The sequence below is a fragment of the Tachysurus vachellii genome, chromosome 1 (genome assembly GCF_030014155.1).
Source record: "Tachysurus vachellii isolate PV-2020 chromosome 1, HZAU_Pvac_v1, whole genome shotgun sequence".
In the NCBI taxonomy this organism is placed as follows: Eukaryota; Metazoa; Chordata; class Actinopteri; order Siluriformes; family Bagridae; genus Tachysurus; species Tachysurus vachellii.
This window is the reverse complement of record NC_083460.1, coordinates 27,692,224-27,714,151: the sequence shown is the minus strand read 5'-3', so window position 1 is coordinate 27,714,151 and position 21,928 is coordinate 27,692,224. Positions and strand designations below refer to the sequence as shown.

The window sequence follows — 21,928 nt, the reverse complement described above, 5'->3', positions numbered from 1 at the left end:
TCCTGTAGAGAAGATTGTAGCATGAGACGAGTCGAACTTCCTGTTTCACGCGCTTTCCGCTGGCATCACGTCAACTCCGACACTGTGACGTCACAGTGTGTGTTCCCGCAGCGGCTGGTTGCGCGCGCGCGTGCGGAGGAAAGTGTTCATTTCGGAACTCCCCGGTCGGCTCGTGACAATCAGGACGCGGTATCACTAACTCACTGGAGAGACTGGAGCTAGAGAGAGAGAGAGAGAAAGAGAGAGAGAGAGAGAGAGAGAGAGAGAGAGAGGAACGACTTACACCGAGCTCAAGGTAAGTAACCTGAGCACAACACGCGCGCGCGCGCTCGCTTCATATGTATATTCCAGAGGGGGTTCAGAGCAAAGCGAAAGCAACTCGTGCGTTAAAAAAAAAGAACGTGAAAATGCCAGAAGAGTGCATGTCAAAAACAGCTGTCAGATTCCGTAATCGTGATGACGGACACGCAATAATAAAATGGTAACTTTCGGCTAGAAGACAGTGTGTGTGTGCTTCACAGTCGGATGTTCCTTGCACTGGGGATTCCCCCTGTAGTGCAGCAGCTCTGAGGAGCTGGACTTCACACTCTGACTCTTCCATTCGTCTGCTTTTACTTTTAAATAAAGACTTTATTCACTACTAACACATGGGATCACTTTTACACAATCTAACTTCTACAGAGACCGATTTCTCTGTAGATCACTGAAATTCGTATCATCATCAGCGTTCTGCAGCAATCAGACTATATGTCATAATAATCATCATCAAGCTATATGTCATAATCATATCATCTTAATCAGGGGCTATGTGTATCTAAATATCTTTATCTATATGTTTCTTTTTGGTTCTGTGTGTATTATTATTATTATTATTATTATTATTATTATTATTATTATTAATATACATTGGTATTTACATATTAATAATAATAATAATATACATTGACATTGTAAGATTAGATGCCTCTTTATATTCAGATGGTTCACCAATGGTTGCAGATACATGCAGGTTTTTATTGTTCAAAAAAGAGATTGAAAGGTATAAAGAAAAAAAAGTTAAAGAACTAGACACACTTGAGACAAATTCACCTTGTTTTACCTTGTTTTAATATGATAACTCTCATCCTTTGGGTTTTATTAATCATGATCTTAAGTTAACTGACTGAAAGGCTACCATGAAAGCCAGGTAAACGTAAAAGGGTTATTAAATGTTCATTAAATTCATTCATTCGTGCTTCAACTTATTTTTAATATACTGACAACGTCTCTGTTAAATATTTTTGTCTGGACACGTTACAAGAGTGACGTAAATGTTTGCATTTCTGTTGGTCGTTTAATGTTTCTGTGGTAAGACAGTTGTCAGATATTAATTTTGAGCTATGTAGCTTACATCTTTTTTTTAGCTTACACTCACTCTTAAACTAAAAAAAAAAATAAAGCCTGCATTATTATCTCAAACATTTTTGATATTTTTGTCATGCTTTTTGTCATGCTAACAACATACATACATAGCGGTGCATAATGCAGTGCAGCAGAGAAGCATAAAAATAGAAAAAAAAATTCAAGATAAATTATTTAATAATAAATATTTAATCATTGTTCTGTCCTTATTGACTTCAAAGGGACTCTGCAAATTGACTCCACAAAGATTCTTACATATTAGTAACATTCATAGTTTTCTTGTGTGTGTGTGTGTGTGTGTGAGCGCACCAATACAAATAATTAAAGGTCTGTTATTTTTTATTAGTTTACTTTATTTGAAGTGTAATAGCTGAAACGAACCCTAATTGCAGATTTAATCAAGCTTGGGAAAATGGCGTCAATGTAAGATGTAAAAAAATGTAAAAAAAGATTTGTGAAAGGAAAGATGCTTTAGAGGAAGTGCTTTTTTGGTGCAATGTCAAGATCATTTTGGTGCATGACCACTTCATTTTCTTTCCATTTTCTTTAAAAAAAAAAAAAATCCACATGGGGTAAATATGGTGGGACTCTGATGCACCGATATAAACAGAGACAATACTAACATCCATCAATAACAAATGTTCCTTCAGAAACAATGAATGGTTCTACTTAAAAAAGTAGAGTATGAAATTTTGTATGTTGGAAATTAATTGGGTAAAAATGTTTCCATGTAGTAACCATGCATCTGTCTTTCTGTGCCCACTCAGTCTCATGTCTGTAGCTTGAGCGTCCCGGTTTGACATGGCAGCTGAGGAGAACGAATGCTTGAGCCTCCAGCTCTCCAAACAGAGCTCTGATCCTGTGAGGTCGTGGGAGTTGGAGTCCGTCCTGGCCAATCGCACACTCAGTTTTGTGTCCCGGCTTGAGGAGCGCTACATGTGCCCGGCCTGTGGTGACGCCATTCTTAACCCCCACCAGACGGGCTGTGGCCACATATTCTGTGCCAAGTGCATTAGAATGTTCATGTAAGTACAACAATTGAAAAAACACAAACAATCCATGTAGAAATCAAATACATCTAGATTGATGTTGTGATATTTTACAAATCTAGCAGACTATCCAGGTTGTTTGGAGTAAGTTGCATACTTAAAACCACATTTTTTTTCCTCAGTGAGAGCAGTGACACATCCAAATGTCCCTTAGATGGCATTTTGATCAAGTCTGAGGAGGTATGTTTTAATAAGTTGTTCAAATTTTTTTTTAAATAGTAATCAGTATCACTCAGTAATTTATTCACTTAAAACCAGTGTTGTATAAAGTACTAGAAAGCAATACTTGAGTGAAAGTACAAGTATCGTACTAGATAAAGTCTTTGGTAGAAGTGAAAGTTACCTTTTAGAATATTACTCAAGTAAAAGTCTTAAAGTATCTGATATATACTGTACTTAAGTATAAAAGTAATTTTCTGATATTTAATGAACTTAAGTATTTGAAGTAAAAGTAAAAAGTAAAGTTCAGTGATTTTCGGTAGGCATAAGAGCAGGGGCGGTTCTAGGATTTCATCTTTAGGGTGAGAATTTAGACACTCAGTGAGAATTTAAAACAAGAAGAGTTTTATATTATATTTTATATGACTACATAGTAAGCCAAAAGTTATGCTATTATTTAATGGCAAAAGTGGACACCATTTTATGCATGATGCCAGTCTTGAATCAAATCAGTTCATGTATGTGTGCATTCTCTACAAACAGTGTGTCCAATGAATGCATTAATATTTTGTTTGTGCTATCAACTCTGGTAATAAGGATAGTGAAATTTCACTGCTTTTGGTTGCCGTCTTTCGGGCTTTCCGCCGATTAATAGATAAATGCCTCCAGCTCTGACTGCGCGTGTACGCTGCGCGTGCCTGTGCTTCTCTGTGGAGCGTGCGGACGTGCGTAATGCAATCTAGGAGCAGTGATTCGCCAAACCTCCCTTATTGCAGTCACACACATTTCTTCTGATTTTATTTTGTAGTAACGAGTAACGAAGATGCTTAGTGGGAATATAACGGAGTAAAAGTATACATTTTAACTAGGAAATGTAGTGGAGTAAAAGTGAAAGTTGACATAAATTTAAATAGCGAGTAAAGTACAGATACGTGAAATTTCTACTTAAGTACAGTAACGAAGTATTTGTACTCCGTTACATTACAACACTGCTTAAAGCCTCCATAGTGTGCATCTAAATAACAGAAAGCAAAAGGGTTTATTTTATTGTATTAGAATTGTACCATTCTTGATACCGTACAGATATTCTTGCCCATTTTGGATGAACAAATATTTGACAATATTTGTATAATAAAGATGTATATAAATAACACAACTAGTACAGAATCTATAGAATATATGTATATAACTCAGGGCATGGTTATGAATATCCAAATTGTTTCAGGTTTTTCAAGACAACTGCTGTAAAAGAGAACTACTAAATCTTGAAGTTTACTGTAGCAACACTCCAGATTGCACACAAAAGGTGCCTCTGTGTAATTTGCAGGTAAGTTGCTTCTGTGGGACTTGCACTTTAAGAATGAAATCAAACTATATAGTTGACACTAAGTGACAGAAGTTGAAAGTCCCTAACTCTTTCACGCGAAAGGGCTGACTAATAACAGACTGAAATAACTGTCTGTCTGTCTTTGTATTTAGAAACACCTAACTCTTTGTCAGTATGAGACCCTGCAATGCTCCAACCCCGGGTGCACTGACATCCTGTTACGCAAGAATGTACCAGACCACCAACGAAACCTGTGTCAGTTTCGCACAGAGTTCTGTCAATATTGCACAAAGCCATACCCTATTACCCAGCTCCAGGTAAGAAACGTTTTCATGATTTGCTTACTGTAGTGAGATTTAACTCCGCATCTATCTTATTAACCCTGTTCTTTGAATCATTACAGGACCATGAACAGATGTCATGCCCTGAAGCAGAAGTTCAATGTCCCAATAACTGCTCTCAGATGGTTAAGAGGCATAAGGTTCAGTCCACATTTGACTATAAATGAAACAATTGTTCCAACATGTTTATCATTTGATTTTGATTTCATTTGGCTATTTCATTCCTGTAGCTCAAAGGACATATAGATGAGTGTCCAGAAGTGGAGACAGACTGTATTTATAAGCAATATGGCTGCACAGTCCGAGTAAGTACACTAACATTGTCTACTTCTTTTCCACTACTAAATGTTTGTTCAGCATAATGAGAGGTGTATGTTTCTTTTCTCCTGTAGGATAAAAGAAGCAAAGTGAAAGTCCATGAATACACTGAATTTAGCCATCATGTGCTACTTGTACTGGAGAGCAACAGCAAGCTTGCTAAACAGGTATGAAATGCCAGTGTACAGTTCAAACTTTGTCATTGCAAAAAAAAAAAGCAGTTCTATTAAGAAACAAAGTTAATTTAAACAAATCCAGCTTAAAACTAAAGACACCTCGATTCAGGGTTTTACACAGACAAACTGTAAGAAGTTTGAATACGTTAGAATGTTACATGTCACGTTTTAGTGTTACACTACCACCACCATGTTTCTAATACAAATTCTAAATAAACAAGAAGGAGCCTTTGTTTGTTATGTATATATTTCACCTCAGTGAAATTCTTTTCTCTGTATATCCCAGTGTGTTAAGAATCTGGGGTCAGAGCACAGTGTCGGCAATGATACAGAGCTCTTGGAGTATAGAGGGTTTAGGGCCTTACTCAAGGGCTTTCTATGGTCATGTGGTTGTGCTGGGGCTTGAACCCTGACCTTCTGATGAGTAACCCAGAGCCTTAACTTTTGAGCTTATCACTTCACACTGTAAAAGCTTGTCTGGTGTTCTCTATGTTAGATTACACAGCGAAGATCCTCTAAAAATGGAATTGTGAAGATTCATGTAGCAACTGAAACAACCCTGTGATATAGTTTCTGTCATACCATCACAGTTACTGAGATGTCAAAGACATTTACTGCATTTGGCAGATGACTGTATCCAGAGCAACTTACACTAATTTCATTTATTCAGCTAAACAATTGAAGGCCTTGCCATGGGACCCAGCAATGGGAGTTTGGTGGTGCTGGGATTCAAAATAACATCCATCCAATTAGTAGCCCAATGATTTAACCACACAGAGAGACATAGAGACAGCTCCACTCCCACATTCTGAATATGTTTCACCTTTGCCAATACTATATGTGTGGCTTCTCTGTAAATGTTGCATAATCCTGTGCTCTCGTGGTGTTAGTGGCTTTCAGAGAAGCATTGTATCAGCAGCACTCAATTGGTCACAGTGGCACTAAATCACTACTAATGTCCATGCCACAGGATGCATTATAAGACTGTGGAGCTCAACTTTTTTTTTTTAGAAAATGTGATTATTTCTATAAATAAAGGTGCTCTGTCAAACAATTTGTGAGTTCATAAAAAAAAAAAAAAAAAAAGGTAAAATATTTTTGACCAGCAGTGAAACACAGATCTACAATATCACTATGTGGATTACAGTAATGATAAAACACCCCAACACTTTCACAAAATTCATTCTGAAGATTTTTCCAAGGAACACTTTTATTGTGTTATGTATAGCGTGTGTGTGTGTGTGTGTGGGGGGGGGGGGGGGGTTTCAGATTTTAACAATAAAAATACTGTTGTTTTCCTTTCTACTTTTTCAGAGCAAAAATGTTTGTTCAATATTTACCATAGTTTTCCTGGTAGAAACTACATATTTAGCTACAGTCTTTTCACTTCTAGCTATAGCAGCACAGTGAGTATATCCAGCTGGTCCAGGAGCTGTTTTAAAAAAAAGGTTTAGGAATTTTTAAAATCTTATATAACGGGCCATGTGTGTGTGTGTTTCAGGTAGATCAGCTGCAGCAGGACTTGGCCCTCCAGGAGAGGGAGCTGAAAGAGAGGAACTTGCTTGTTGCTAACCTTAACAGAGAGATGACCAAGTGTGACAGCACATTTTCTGCAATTCAGGTAAAGAGAAGAGAGTTATCGCACCTTTGTAAGGTAATATTTGCATTTGTAAGTTGTGTATATTCTTGAGAATCTTTGTAGTACCCACTTTATATTTTACATTTTTTACAAGTCGCCTCAGTCACCGCAGGGGACAAATACAAACACATTTAAATATAAGTCTAATTTCATCTTGAATTTTTGTATTATATTAATCTTTGTATAATATTAAATAGAAAAGCCTCTTGTATGAGTTTATTAATGTCATCTGGCAGTTCTTTGGTACTATAAGAATGTCTGTAGGTGGGGAGTCCTGATTACAGGGTTCTTAATACAGGTAGTACATTTCAGGACTGATTTTGGAACTTCAACCACATCAAACTTGTGTCATATATCTTTGTCTTTGTCCTCATGTTTTTTTCCACATGGTGATGCATAAAAAAGTCCTCAAGAATTTTGTCATATTTGTACACAAAGGAAACAGGAAATGGTCAAAGGTTTAGAATGCTCCTCTTGACTGAAAGCATTGTTGAATGAATGTGATGACATTTTTCATTTCTTTTCAAACATTGTTTTGGGTTTTTGAGATTTGAGATTTCCTTTTAAGAAGGCATTTGAAAGAAAGTGTTAAAAAAACTTTTTATAGGATTGTCTTTTAAGTAATATTGGTATTTGTATATATACTGTAGTATATCTGTACAAGCCTCAGTCTCGCCTGTCTTCTATGTGAAAGGTGTGTATTAGCAGCAGATCAGCTGATCCTGCAGTGTTTGTGTTGTAGAGGTCAGTGGTGGAACAGAGGGAGAGCGTCTCAAGCTTTAAACAGGAGCTGCAGGAGTTGCGTAATGTTCTGGATGCTGAGCTGGCTAAAGAGGAGCTGAGTGATCTCCGAGCTTCACTCGACTCTCTCAGACAGCAAGTGGCAATGACACAGAGCCTCAGAGATCACCTGGGTGAGGATAGCTCCTGTGACCTAATCACCAAATCTGCACAAATACATTAAGTTCTAGTTTGGCTTATTTCTGGTCTGTGGTGGTTCTATAGTGGTTTCTGGTATAAATAAGTGTACACATCACTGCCTACAAATGAACCTGATTAAACAGCCAGTGAGTGTCATTACAATGTAGTTAATAAAATGTAAACTCACATTCTCATCGATCTGGTTCTCATTAATCTGATTTCCATCCATCAGGTCTTATTTAGATATTGAATTCATTTATTTGTTCATCTTTACTAGCTGCTTTCTCCAGGTCAAGGTTACGTCCTAGATGGAAGGCTAAATCGCAGGACACTATACACTTTACTATATGTTTAGAATACATACATTTCAGTTTAGAAAAGTCAGTCCACCTACTGGCATGTTTTGGGGCAACATGTGATACTCCACACAGACAGTAACCTGAGCTCAGGTCTGAACTGAGGATGCTGGAGCTGTGAGGTGACAACATCACCTGCAGCATCAGCAAGAAACTGGAAATGGAGCAGTAATAAAAGACACTTGAATATTTTCTATAAATTACAGACGAAACTTGGGAATTTTGAAAATGTTCAAAAGTTAAGCATCAATCATAGATTATGAAAGATTAGGCAAATGAAATGTCAAATGATGATAGTGTCATTTATTTCATGGCTTTGTTCAGTGTTTTTATGTGTGTGATTGTACAGGGGCTTTAGGTCAGACATGTCAGCGGCACACTCGACTACTGGACATCCATGTGGAGCAGCTGCAGTGTAACGAGCAACGTTTTCGCCAACTTGAGTCCACGTCATATGATGGAAAACTCATCTGGAAGATTCTCGACTACCAGCGTAGAAAAGACGCTGGCGCACCGCTCACCTCACCTCCTTTCTACACCGGCCGCAGCGGCTACAAGCTGAGTGCCCGCGCGTACCCTGATGGGGACGGAAGCGCCCGGGGCACACACCTTTCTCTGTACATCATGGTGATGAGAGGTGACTTCGACTCACTGCTGCCGTGGCCGTTTCGCCAGAGCGTCACACTCACCGTGCTAGACCAGAGCGGCTCACGCAACCACGTCAGCTGCAGCTTCACCCCTGACACCAGCAAAGAGAGCTTCCGCAGACCCACAGCTGACAGCAACGCCGCGTTAGGGTTCTCCCGCTTCATCTCTCATACTGACCTGGAAGGTCCCCGAAACGCCATCTTCATACGAGATGACACTCTGTTTGTCAAAGTTAAGGTGGACACAACAGGGTTGGAGGATTTGTAGTGCATTCTGGAAGACAGCGTGGATCTAGTAAAGCTGGCCTTTATGAGATTTTCTTTTCAGTCAGCTCCAAAATCACTGGCACATATCATGACAATGTACAAACCTGTCTGTAAGAACCTGTAATGAGTGATAAACACCAGTTCTGAAATTATTGGCACTCACATGAATACTAGTTGTTGAATCCTTGCTTGGAGAAAATAACACAGGTTTTGTCCTGTAATGTCTAAGAAGATTGGAGACATGAGTAAAGAAAATCTGGATCACTCCATCAGGTAAAAAGCTTCTAGCTATTTTATATGCGTAGGCTTGTACATGTGGACATCATCTTCAATTCACATTACAGTTTTAATATCCAGAGTCCTTTTTTTATGCAGTAGAGGTTTTTATTTATTGTCATAGCAGTTTGTGTTGATGTGGAGGTCAGTATCTTGTTGCTTTGACCTCCTGGCAGAGCCAACCTTGAATTTACAGTGCCAAATTTTCCGTTATTACAGAAATTTCATATATGCACAAAGGAAACAGAAACTGGTCAAAATAAGAGCGTTCCTGAAGCATTTCTTTCCTCTGATGATTTTTTTTTTATTAGTTTTCACTGACAGGTGCTAATCATTTTGCAGATATGTATTTGACAAAGATCTATTGGAGTCTTTTAAGTATTTTCTCCTAATTCACTGGAAATGTCGACTGATTGTGTGTTACACAAATTTTATAATTAATGTTTAATGATTTCCCCATTCTCTCGAACGGGGCCTGTAAGTTATTTTCAGCCACAGATTAAGTTATATTTTTATACTGAATTTACTGGAAAAAAAGAAGAAATAGCTCAGAGGACAAGCTGAGACACTGTAGCTGATTGTGCTTTCTTATAGTCTTTGTATTTTTATACATGTTGTATGATTTTCTCAAATAAAGATCTGGTGCATCTTCATCAGTGTGAAACAGGCGTCCTGGTGGTAGTAAGTGTCTTAGATGTCTATGTTTTAAAAAAAAAAAAGAAAAAAAGAAAACCCGGAACACTTTTAGGTTGATGGTATCATAAGTCTGTTACCTAGTGAACAAGTGTTAATGTGTTCATCAATAGAGACTTAAAAACACTTTTGTACGTTGCTCTTGATAAGAACGTTTGCCAAATGCTGTAAATGTAATGTAAATGTCAGATCTGGAGCCGTAACAAACCACTGTACTAGAAACATGAAACCATTCATTCAACACACACAAACACGCACACACACATACACACACACCTGTGAGATGACTCAGTGGTTCCACTTCTGTCTCATTAGCGCTGCTATGAATCTTCAGGCCTCACAAATGCTCACAACGTTTTCCTGTCTAACACATTTGTTTGTAAGTGAGATAACAACAAATGCCACTACAAATTACTGTTAATGATCAGTATCCAATCATCAGCAGCAACTGTTGTTTTCAAAAAGTGCTTAATGAGTGAGATGAGATCCAGAATGGTGCTAATTGTGTCTCCATGAGGTTCCAAAATAAAATATGATACAGCTGTCTATAATAGGTTACGGTTACAGCCAAGCAACATGACACTAGCTTGCTCGGGTCTCCGGGGCGTAAGGATAGTAAGCACTGGGATGATGAGACCCCCAGCTATTCATAGCTCTTTTGTTCAATTTTAAGGCCAGTTGTCACGAGCCGGTGCTTGTACTTCATTCCTCTCCATGCACAGTGCACTCTGTAATCACACGTTGCAGCCGACGATAAAGGATGTGGAAGAGAAAGAAAGAATGGTTGATAAAGCGTAAGTTTTCATGTCTTCATTCTGCATGACACAGCAACTTTGTGGCAATTCGAAAGTACCAAATCTGTTAATCTTGGTGAGAATAACTCAAGTTTTTTCCTTTAATGAAAGATAGGAGAACACGTGAAAATGAATCCTGATCGTTCCATAATGTAAAACATTTCAAGCTCTTTTATAAGTGCAGGTTTGTGCATGTTGACATCATATAGAGAGATTTATTTTGGGCAGTTTAGGTTTTGGGTTGATATAGAGGTCAGTATCTTTATGTTTTGACCTCCTGGCAGAGCCAACTACGCTGGCACACACAGCCACAGATTTGGAGTGAGTTACTGTCTCTCAGTAACAGAACCAGTGAAAGGTTCAGAGACACACCTACATTTGGTAAAATATGGTCACTGGTAAAATATTTGGTTATTTATATACTGTTAAAAGTGGTTTTCCTATTATTTCACAGAAAAGCAGAAAAAAAAGAGGAAAACATAAAATACCTTAAATTGCATCCTGATTTTATTCAATGATGCAAATTGTCTTTCTTTCCTTTAATGATTTTTATTTATTTAACCGAATGTTTGGTCTTTACTGCTTTTAATCTTCGCAAATACATCTATGCCTAAATTAGTTAATCTGCTTCATCTAGCCTCAAGACTATTTCCTTTTTATCTGTCTGAACTGAACTAACTCACTCTCCTGAACTAAACCCCGTTTAGAGTTCCTTTCACTTACTGAAACAAGACAGGGCAAAAAGTCCCCAAACAAAACAGGAAACCAAGAGAAAAAAGGAGCTGGTCATGTCTATATTCTGCAGATTTACAAAGGACCTGCAACAAAGTGTAAACAATTATATATGTAGTATCATTTATCAAGGTTTATTTATCATGGAACATTATGTATTAAAATGTTGAATTGTGATTAATACACACGTGAGTAACCTCAAATTAATGATTTTTTTTTTATCCCTCATAGTTTCTCACAGGAGAAATACTATCACACACCATTGTGTTCATGCTAACATACATCATCTCTTTCAGCTCCAAAGGAGTACCCCTTGGAGACAAAGTACAGGCCTGTGCTCGAGGTATTCCCCTTCACAGAAAATACACCAAGCACTTTACATTGCAAAACAGGAGGAAAGTCCCATGCTGCGGTGGGTCTATGCAAAGGGGAAAAAAAAGATTGCAGTGCAGTGCCAAGCAGCGGCATTGTTCTAGTCATCATGATATTGTGTGGATTACCACCTCTACTCCATCTGAAACCTTGACATGCCTAGCAATCAGTAGCCCCCACGATAGTGTTGGACTATCGTGCTAACAATAGTCAAACAATAACTATCGTGCTAACAATAGTCCAAACTCTAATGCAGCACACAATCTTGGCAAGAAAAATGAGGATCATAATAGCATGCTGTGAAATCTGTTAAAAGCGCCTTTTACCATACCGTTTCGTTTTTAGAGCCTGATTCCACCAGACCCCATGAGCAAGCTTAAACTAAAGAGGGGTTGTCCTAAAGAAGAGTTCCCACGTCTGGATGGAAACTACACTTGCATGGCCCGTGTGCTTGATCTGCACATGTACACACGCCAGTTCAACCGGGCCACGGAGAGTGGAGTCATCTTTGATGACATCATTCGTCCAGGCCTGGAGGACCTAGGTGAGACCGTCGTAGAATCTGATTTGTCCGAATGGGTTGATTGATTTTCTATACCAGCAGTTATGAGAATAGTGCCTTTAGTCCTTCATAGTAAGGCACTCATTCTAATGTTGTTTCTATAGTAACTATTCATTCGCAAGGACTTTTACAACGATGAGCCACATAACCTAAAGTCTAAAAGTAAACCGCTTTTTAAATGTGTCGCTTTTTATCAGTAAAACTCAGTGAAACTTTCTGTAAGAGGTTTATTTAACGCTTATAGAAGGAGTCTCCAGTGTTAGTGTTTTGTAAGAGGCAGTAAGTTTTTCACCATAGGAAAGAGTTTGTAGTTTCTGGTTTCTCTGTAACATGGAAAATTGTAATAAATAAACATTGTAATTGTTGACTAAGGTAGTAAAAGAGGAATAAAACACAACACAGGACATGCTGTTATATGAAATAATAAAGTTTATCTTGCATTCATCAATCCACACTATAGTGTGATTATTTTACTACAACAGCAGTTTACACCTAATATATTCTTTGGATACCAGTGTTTTTAGCTAAGAATCACTCCACCGGTCGACTACATTTACAAAGTGCTCTTTGTAGGCATCGGAAAAATCACACTTGTCGTTCTGTGTAAGATCAAAACTCACTAATGGTGTAGGGGAAAGATGACTCATAACCAGCTCAGCACGTTTACAGTTCACATCACGTACCTTGTATTTTCCAGGTTGTTTTTTAAGAACATGTAACAAAATGACTATTCCTAAGTAGATCTGTTTTATCATACAGAAATCTTCAAGCAGACTTCAGATGGCACATGATGCTGGCTTGCTTCAGAGGTTCAACTTAAAAACCTACTGTTTTCTACAATTTCACTTAGAACCTTTAAAGATGTTATATGTAAGCTTTAGCTCAAAATTTACCAAATATTCAAAGAAAAAAAAGGAAGGAAAAACAAACAAAAAACAACTAAACCTGATGCACAGCACTTATTACATATCTTCATAAAATATATTCAGCTTACTCTAACCTCTCAGTAAGGGATGAACTGAAACCTGAAAGTCTGAAGCTTTCAGCACCGAGTCTGGTATTCTGTTAGTAACAGCTGCTCCTTGCAAGAAGGTTATGTGAATCATCAAAGACATGATTCGTGCCATGATGCTCGATCTATTCCCACAGCACAAAATACATCAGTCAATAGGATCTAACAATCATTTATGATCTTTTATTTATCACATCTAATACAAACTCTTCTTTACTGATCAGGGTGACAGTGACTTTTTGATATAACAGATGTGTAAACTTATTAGACAATTTTTCAGTAGACTTCTCAGAGCTCTTAGTTGTGCGACATGGTGGCCAAACTGCCTTAAGAAACTAAGTCGAACATTAACCACCAACACATGAGGTTAAGTAAGTACACTATAATCTAAGGAAAACAACCCATGAGAACTTTTCTGGATGAAAACTGCATCATCTTGTTCATTTCTGTCTGTGACACAGGAACACGCACAGGGCCCTTGACTGTAGGCTGTTTAGCCGGTGATGCCCAATCCTACATTCTCTTCTGTGACTTTTTTGACCGTGTCATTGAAGCCTACCACAGCTACAAGGTGCTTGGTCACATTACACAAAAGAGTGACTTCAATTATGATAACCTCAAGGTGAGTGTTAGTTAAATTACACTACTTGTATCAATCTATATGATTTTATACCACAGCACTGTTGAATTTTCAAATCAGAAGGTGTGTTTATTTTTTTTTTTAAACAGCAGACACTCCCTGACGTGAGATTTACATGAACCTACATTAACAGCTACTTCACAAGGATGACAATAATAAACTGATTCAATTTATTTTTCTGAATATTCTCTCCAATGTGGTCACTACATTGCTACACTGGTGGTTTAGAATTGCTGCCAACAGCTAGAAACCATGGGTGAAGACCAACACACGCTTCCTCCGAGACATGTGATGAGGCAAACACATTTTTGGACAGGGCAGTGCAACAGGAAATCTTACAGGAAATCTCTATCTGCTTTATTCATGCCCTAATGGTTAGAGAGTTTGACTCCTAACCCTAAGGTTGTGGGTTCGAGTCTCGGGCCGGCAATACCACAATTGAGATGCCCTTGAGCAAGGCACCGCACCCCCCCAACTGCTCCCCGGGCGCCGCAACATAAATGGCTGCCCACTGCTCCGGGTGTGTGTTCACGGTGTGTGTGTGCACTTTAGATGTGTTAAATGCAGAGAACGAATTCTGAGTACGGGTCACCATACTTAGCCGTATGTCACGTCACTTTCACTGTCACTATTCAATATGCGTGAGCTCACAAACACCTTTGAACGTTTAGTTATGATTGACAGGGGAGAGAGATTAATACCATCACAACAATTCCGCTATCTTGACCAAGCCACACAAACTTCCAACAATAGACAAAATGGTTTTTCCTTGTGCCACTTTTTGGAAGCACAAACCCACCCAAGATATTTTAAAGCAAAAAAAAGTATGATGATATTCTGCAAGGAGATATTCAACAAGTCTCCAGCGGTTAGAGTAGAGTCTTCATGTCAGAGGACATTTGTGCAAGAAAGAGAAAAAAGAGGAGCTTTTTTTCACTGACACTACACGTGATACTACTAACATGAAATCATTGAACAATAAAAGTATGACGTCTCATTTGTTAATTAATAAAGCAATTATTATAAAAATTTAATTCTACTTTTATGTATTTGCAGTGGGAGTTGGGTAATAAAACACTTCAGGCCATAGTGTAAAGTAACACATGACATCACCCCATTGTTGATTATTTTCCTGTAACAGCACATCCCATTACGCTGCATTACTAACATACTTTGAAACAGGATAGTCATATGATAGATATTCATGTGTTTGTGTGTGTGTGTGTGTGTGTGTGTGTGTGTGTGTGTGTGTGTAGGGAGGTGATGACTTTGACCAAGAGTATGCTGTAAGCTGTGAAGTGAGCGCTTCTCGCTGCATTGAGGACTTCTGCTTCCCCACACACTGCAGCCGAGGAGAGCGAAGACAACTCCTCACACTGGCCAAAAAAGGTACTGCAATTAACTAATAAAATAAAAAAATTGTTACATGAGTCAGCACAGTGATCTCTTTAATCAAATTCTATCAAAAATGATTTGCTCATTTTCCAGCTCTGGATCAACTTAGTGAGGAACTCCCAGGCAAGCTTTACTCCATGGATGAGCTCAACCAAAATACAGAAGATAAAGGGCTCATTCTGGAAGCCCCACCCATCACGTTAATGAAGACCGGTGTGGCTCGTGATTGGCCTGATGCACGGGCATTGTGGTAAAATGCAGCAAAGGACATGTGTGGTGTTATTCTCCAGCCCTGTAGCTATACTTTAGCAAGTTTTACAAAAAAACATACAGGGCTTCATATTTATTAAACTGAACTAATATTAAAGGAGCAAACCTGATGTTAGATGAGGAGGTCTGGCACACAGTCACCTTTCCATTTCACTTCACTAAAGGTATTCAGTGGGGTTGAGGTCAGGGCTCAGTGCAGGACACTTGATTTTTGAATTATTTTTTTACTCCAAACTGGACAAACCATGCCTTTGTGTAGCTTGCTTTATGCACATCGACAATGACATGCTTGAACAAGTTTGGTCCTTTTAGTTTCGGTGAAGGAAAAGTGTAAATCTACAGCATACAGAAACATTCTAGACAGTTGTGTGCCTCTACCTTTGTGGCAAAAGTTTGGGGAAGAACCATATACGAATGTGATGGATCAGGTGTCCAAAAACATTTGGCCAACAGAAATCGTTCTGTACGTCATAGCACTTTATCTGAAACATAGACTTTAACTGTGTTTGCAGTTGTTTTTTTTTAAGATTTTTTTTTTTCTAAAAAAATTAAATAAAATCAAAAGTCATTTTGTATTTTTAAACTCAGCCTTTTTGTCATAAGCATTCCTCAGAAAGCAACATTTTTTAACAATAGACAATTAATATTACATCAGAATTTAAAACATAGAGAAAATTTGCTGAATGACTTGGTGAATGGATGTAAACATACGGTATGGGTCTGACACTGGTTCTAAATATCACTCCTTGACAAGTCCTTTTTTCCTCAGTTTTCATGTCTGTTTGCATCTTACCCTCTTACAGGATGAGTGACAATGGGAGCCTGGCAGTTTGGGTGAACATGGAGGACCATCTAAAATTTGTATCTTTCAAAAGTGATGCCAATCTCCAGGAGGCGTTCGCATCCATATGCATCAATTTAGTAAAGGTGAGACTTGGTTAAGACTACCTGTGCTTCCTCTGACAAGGCTTATTAAACATGACACTGGGTGAAAGTTACTGTGTTCCTCGTCCATGTTTTCTTTTAGTTGGAGGCAATATATAATAAACTAAGGCACCCATTTATCTGGAAACCTCACTTGGGCTGGGTGGTGAGCTCACCGGCAGAGGTGGGCACCGGTCTGAAGGCCAGAGTCACCGTCAGGCTGATACACCTGCCTGAGCACAAACATCTGGACAGAATCCTGGACAGGCTGAGACTTCGCATGGAGGCAGACAGTACAGAATTACATACACTCACCACTGATTTTATTAGGAACATGTACACTTGGTCATTTAGGCAATTATCCATTCAGCAAATCACGTGGAAGTATAAAATATCGATACAGGCCTAGAGCTATAGAGTTTGTACATCCATAGTAAGCCAGCCATGAACTGGTTCGAGTTACTGTTTACCAAACCACCTAACGCTGTATAATTCCTCTGTATATATTTTATGTTTAAGTTAATAGGTAACAGCATCATCATGACAAATTTCCCTTATACAAATGAAAAAGTTTAATAAATTAGGTTCCTTCTTTTTTTCACCCAACACTATACTTCAATAATGGAAAATGTTCTCTTGCATGAATGTTATGAATGCAAAAGGTAATAGTTTTTTTTTTACAGTAATGTTCTCTGTCTACACAGACTCTCATGGATTGTACAAAATAAGCAACCAACAAACCATTGGACTCACAGAGGTGGAGTTTATGCAGCTCGTGGTTGATGGGGTTAAACTTCTCATCAGGATTGAGAAGAGACTGGAGGACAACGCGGGCATTGATGACCTGGTGCCTGCGCAGAAGTAGAGTCATGTCCCAGCTACAGGATGTTTTATAGAGACTAGATGCACTGTGCACGGTACACTGCAGTACGTCTGCTCACAAAGCTGTGTGTAGTTAACTCCCATAATGCAACCCCACAGTGTTCTGGGGAAAAAAAAGGCTTTACAATTCTTTCATTTGATTAGAATTTGATATGGAGCCTACTGCTCTGCTGTATGTACAGAATGCTAATTAAAATACATTACAGTGCTGTTGGATTCTCAGCAGCTCTGACAGCAGGGAATGCTGTTATGCCAGATGTAATCTAAAACTATTAATGATTCAAAAAAAATTTAAGGTAAAAAACAAACAAAAAAAAAAATCAGATAAACTTTGATTGGGTGAACATTTATGTAAGGAAACTTTTATTTCAGCGCTTCCTTCTTCCTGTTACATTTTCCACTGTGGGAGTCTTCCATATAGAGGGCTTTGTGCTTCACAGTATTTATGTGACAAGTGATATATCTTCATATTAACAGAAAGAAAGAAAGAAAGAGAGTGTGAGAGAGAGAGAGAGAGAGAGAGAGACACAGAGAGAGAAATGAGAGCGATTGTATGTAAATTCTAAGATGAACTTGTTTTGTAGATGTTCCATGACATTAGATGTAATTAGAATCAGATACAGACTGACATGTTGTTCCTAAATAAATAAAAGTGAATCGCTGACAAACTGAGGTTGTATAAGAGGAATAAAACAATATGGGATGTGCTGTTATTGGAGATTAAAGTACTTGAATGTTGATTATTACCCTGTAACAGCACACCCTGTACACTTCTTGTACTCCTTACATAACTTGCATTCATGTACTGTAAAATCCTGAATCCAAACAGAACTAAACGTTACCCTATAACTGAACTACCATAAATGATGTAAAAGGAAAAAAAAAAAAAAAAGACACTAGACATTTTGGTTGGGAATCTCATTTCAAGTAAGCTTTAATGTGCACCAGTGAGACTGAACCTTTATGACCCTACTGAGAATTTACTGAGAAATGTACAGTACTACACTGATTGGAGGGAGTACGGGGCGGTCGTGGTGAAATGACTGGGGAAAGGAGGGGAGTGTGGGTGGTAGTTGCATTTTAAGTAAATCATCATCTTTGTCTCCCAACATCTTCAAGCATCTCCAACAGCTAAAGCAGCATTAATCACCTGCTCGGGAAAAGTACCGTTACAGCATGAAACACCACGCTCCTCAAGGACCAGCTTAATCAGATCACAGCTTAAACCTCTGAAAGATACTTTCAAACCATTTTTAAATAAGCAAACTAAACAAACGGTTTCTCTTGAAATGTGTGCATTTGGGGACCATGTTCGAGTAAGAAATTACAGTAATACAACAAAAAGCATTGCACATTTAACCCTCATTACCTCAGTACACAGGAACAAGAGGAAATGTTCCAGCACAAGTGGTCTTACACATCACCACCACCATCATCACCACTAATTACAAAAGGAACAAATTAAAGTACATTTTCAAAAACAGAAATGTCACATCCTACTTCTGTCACACGAGGATGACAAGGTTAAAGCAGCGAAGTAAATGTGGTGTAAAAACTGTAATAAATAAACAGAACATCTTTAGGGAGAAGGAGATGAAGTCAAACCAAACTCAAATAAACTGAAAGAAAATCTTGTTTATCCAACCCTGTTCCAATCCTGTTCCTATTTGGGCTACATCTGCTACGACTACAGCATTATTCTCAAATCAATTCAAAAGTTTATATCCCTTTTTAGCATACACGGAATGGCAGAGTGTCAAACTTGCTAACTAATAGCACGACTCCGGCGGGAGAAAAAAAAAAAAATTCAAAGATTGCAGGTTAAAACCGTTTTGCCTTTGGAACGTGCACGGCCTGTTTTATGAAACACTGTTAATAGTAACTCGTCACTGATCTGTGGGGTCTAAATCCTGTCGAAAAGTAAAAAATAAAAATGTAAAAAATAATTAAAATGTCACATGACGGAGGCAAAAAACAAAAGATCTAAAATTGTACAAGGAAAGCAAAAAGCTAAACAGAGACAGTAAGCCATTTAACATAAATTTCTGTGCAGAACTCAATACTATACAACACCTTCAGATACACAGGCTGAAAGAGCCTTGTATTATACAAGTCTATGAACAATTCAACAAATCATTCTGTATCTTAACTGTACATGTGGAAAAAGTAGCGTTAAAAGTCTCTGCTTTAGCCTACAAAGGTAGTTCAGTAAAGGAACACCAACCTGCTGACCCTGCCACAGGTTTACATTATTATTGCAAAGATGGTTATGCTAACCTTGTGTATATGTGGGACTTGAGAGAATAGAAGGGAACTGGGGGTACCAAGGATGCACTTTTTTCCCTTCAATCTTATCTTTTTTAAATCCACTGGTCAAACCATACAGCAGTAGCTTCAGAAAGCAGTAAACTCAAAATGGTACCCATACTAACTGGGAACGTAGACATCAACGTAGCAAGCTTCCATTTTGCAGTTTTTGTCGCAATCGCTCCCTGTGTGCCGGTCACAGCTTCAGCTCATTGGCGATTTTGGATGCGATGTTCTTGAAGGCGATAGAGGTGCCCGAGATGCGTTTGAAGCGGACGCCGTTGAGAGAGAGGCGGGGCAGCTTGCATACTTCCATCTCCCATTGGACAAGGCTGTCCTGACGGGCGTCGCCGTGAACGCAGAACAACAGGAAGCGCTCACGCTGCTCGTAGTCACAATTGTTGGCGTCTAGCACCTTGCGGATTTCTCGCATCATGTCGCCGGGCTCCATAGATGACGTGGTCTTCATGCTCCATGTGAAGCGTAGAGATCTCGGCTTAGAATCACGCCCATCGTCTTTAGGTTCACCTGAACCGCTCCTGAGGATAAAAACATCACATGTTACCATATTAGCCACTGTATAAGGTAAAGATGGTTTCAGTGCAACAGGCAGAGGTGCACTGATTGATTACTCAGCACACCTCCAAAATCCTAACAATGTGTCCAGCATATCCATGATGCATACTAGAAATGTGGACCTTTGGAAACCAGCAGCGAGCATGAGATAAAATACAAAAAAAATACCAAAATAAAGAAATAAAACCTTATTACATTATAATGTCATAAGATGCTTATGAGCCATATAAAGGCTGGTTTGGAACAGAAATGATGGTTTTTTTTTTGGTGCAGCACTGCCTCGTACTTGGCCAAAACATTTCTCACAACATGTAACGCTCACCCTACCCTCAAAGCAATGGAAAAACATCTACACATGCATCGCTTGTTGCTCGGATGTCTCACCTCAAACTGTTTGCTCTGCATCTGGCCTCTCCTTCACTGGGCAGCCTTAAAGACAGTTAAGAGTTTAGATTAAGAAACAGAGTAAGAAATGTGAAACTAGCACAAACACACACCAGGGGGTGGAACGAGCAAAGACATCCAGGAGTAAATATTTCATGCAGTGGTAACGCAACGAATGGCTCCAGTAGCCTTCACTGAAATTTCACATGAGGTCCACAGGTAAAGTGGAATGCAGCAAAATCGATCAATTCCATTTAACAAGTTCAGCCTTGATATGGTCTAAATATGTACAACACGTAGTGAGAGAAATGTAGCTAATCAGACCGAAGTGGCTTCTTGTGGTCAGGTCAACAATAAATGCACACATTCAAAAGTTTGATTCATTTTTATATCTTTTGGTTTGTTTCATATATTATATAAAATACATGTTAAATGGGATTTTTTTTAACAAATTGTTGAGATAACAGTTTGGCTAGTGAATGGCAATTTCACTTTTTTGATGCCAATACCACTTTTTTCATTCCTTTAGAAATGCCACAAATTTAAAAAGGTTATTTGGAAACTAGTAAATTGTACAATTCAATAAATGGTCGATATACTAAAAAATTCAATAAATGGTCGATATACTAAAAAATTCAATAAATGCAATTTATTTTGCTTTACTTATTAAACCTTACTAGGTTTAAATGTTTTGTTCATGTTCTTTTTACTTAAAAAATAAAAATAAAAAGGATTTTACTCTTCATTTTGGACTAATAGGTATCATGTAAAAAACCTTTAGTTGCTAATCTACTGGTGAAATTATTTGCTGTATTTCCTGGACTACTTGTTAAGCCATCTTTTTAATTTTATATGCTGTGTGCATCTCCGGTTTTTAAGTCTGTATGCTGACTTTTTAAAAACCTTTTTGACTCCAAGTCTGAATCTTGAACCTGACAAACGCTACAATAAAAAAAAGGTCAGAAACCATTGAAATAAAACATTGAAGGTCACTTTTGTTTGCTTGACTCCTTTCCTGAAAATCAATATTTAGGCTCACACAAGACATTAAGCATTCTTACAGAGTGCTCACGTACAAGGACATCCCCTTCACACACAGCTTCAACACAAGAACTTTAGAATACACACTGCATCGAGTTTCGCAAATGTTCATTTTTTTTATGCTTTACTATTGCCAGTTATCCGTTCATGCACATCTCAAGCAGGATTCTGGGGTTAAACAGGAAGAAATCTGCAATCGGTCAACATCAGTATGTGTAAAGGTGAGGAAAAATCAACTGCACATGAGATTAGGGAGTCAATTTCAGAAAAAGTCACTAAGCACCACTCTTACCTCCAGGAAGCCCTGAAAGAAAGAGTTCTACAACAGAAGAAACACACAGCACCATCAGAGCTATTGTGTACATGTGCAGCGAGTGTGCCACACAATTTAGCCACGTATATTCTTAAGAATCAAGATAGAATACCTTACACAAAACCCAAAGCTTATGTGAGCAGTGAAAGCTCGG

The 21,928-nt window shown here is 38.3% G+C and overlaps 3 protein-coding genes across 6 annotated transcripts in view; 2 read left to right on the top strand and 1 right to left on the bottom strand.

Moving 5' to 3' along the window:
- Positions 1-96: 96 nt before the first annotated feature.
- Positions 97-9,541, top strand: traf5 (Tnf receptor-associated factor 5). The gene is made up of 11 exons (XM_060881017.1): positions 97-295; positions 2,169-2,426; positions 2,573-2,630; positions 3,835-3,936; positions 4,089-4,253; positions 4,340-4,417; positions 4,508-4,582; positions 4,670-4,762; positions 6,273-6,392; positions 7,153-7,324; positions 8,037-9,541. The coding sequence occupies exons 2-11, from the start codon at positions 2,203-2,205 to the stop codon at positions 8,600-8,602; spliced, it is 1,653 nt and encodes a 550-aa protein (XP_060737000.1). The 5' UTR covers positions 97-295; positions 2,169-2,202; the 3' UTR covers positions 8,603-9,541.
- A 497-nt stretch (positions 9,542-10,038) lies between these two features.
- zgc:172076 lies at positions 10,039-17,923 on the top strand. Its single transcript, XM_060864770.1, has 9 exons — positions 10,039-10,364; positions 11,393-11,439; positions 11,814-12,012; positions 13,504-13,664; positions 14,939-15,071; positions 15,171-15,327; positions 16,151-16,274; positions 16,375-16,564; positions 16,976-17,923. Exons 1-9 carry the CDS (start codon positions 10,331-10,333, stop codon positions 17,134-17,136), a joined length of 1,206 nt encoding a protein of 401 aa, XP_060720753.1. The 5' UTR covers positions 10,039-10,330; the 3' UTR covers positions 17,137-17,923.
- Positions 17,924-18,069: 146 nt separating this feature from the next.
- Positions 18,070-21,928, bottom strand: part of mark1 (MAP/microtubule affinity-regulating kinase 1) — a 40,748-nt gene continuing 36,889 nt past the window's right edge. For 2 of the 4 annotated variants that reach the window (XM_060880978.1, XM_060880986.1), the window contains exons 17-18: positions 20,421-20,465; positions 18,070-19,999 (exon numbers count right to left, since the gene is read on the bottom strand). In XM_060880978.1, the coding sequence (XP_060736961.1) occupies positions 19,657-19,999; positions 20,421-20,465 (388 nt within the window). In that variant the 3' untranslated portion in view covers positions 18,070-19,656. The remainder of the gene's footprint in view (positions 20,000-20,420; positions 20,466-21,928) is intronic. The other 2 variants (XM_060880995.1, XM_060881005.1) reach the window with 1 other exon arrangement.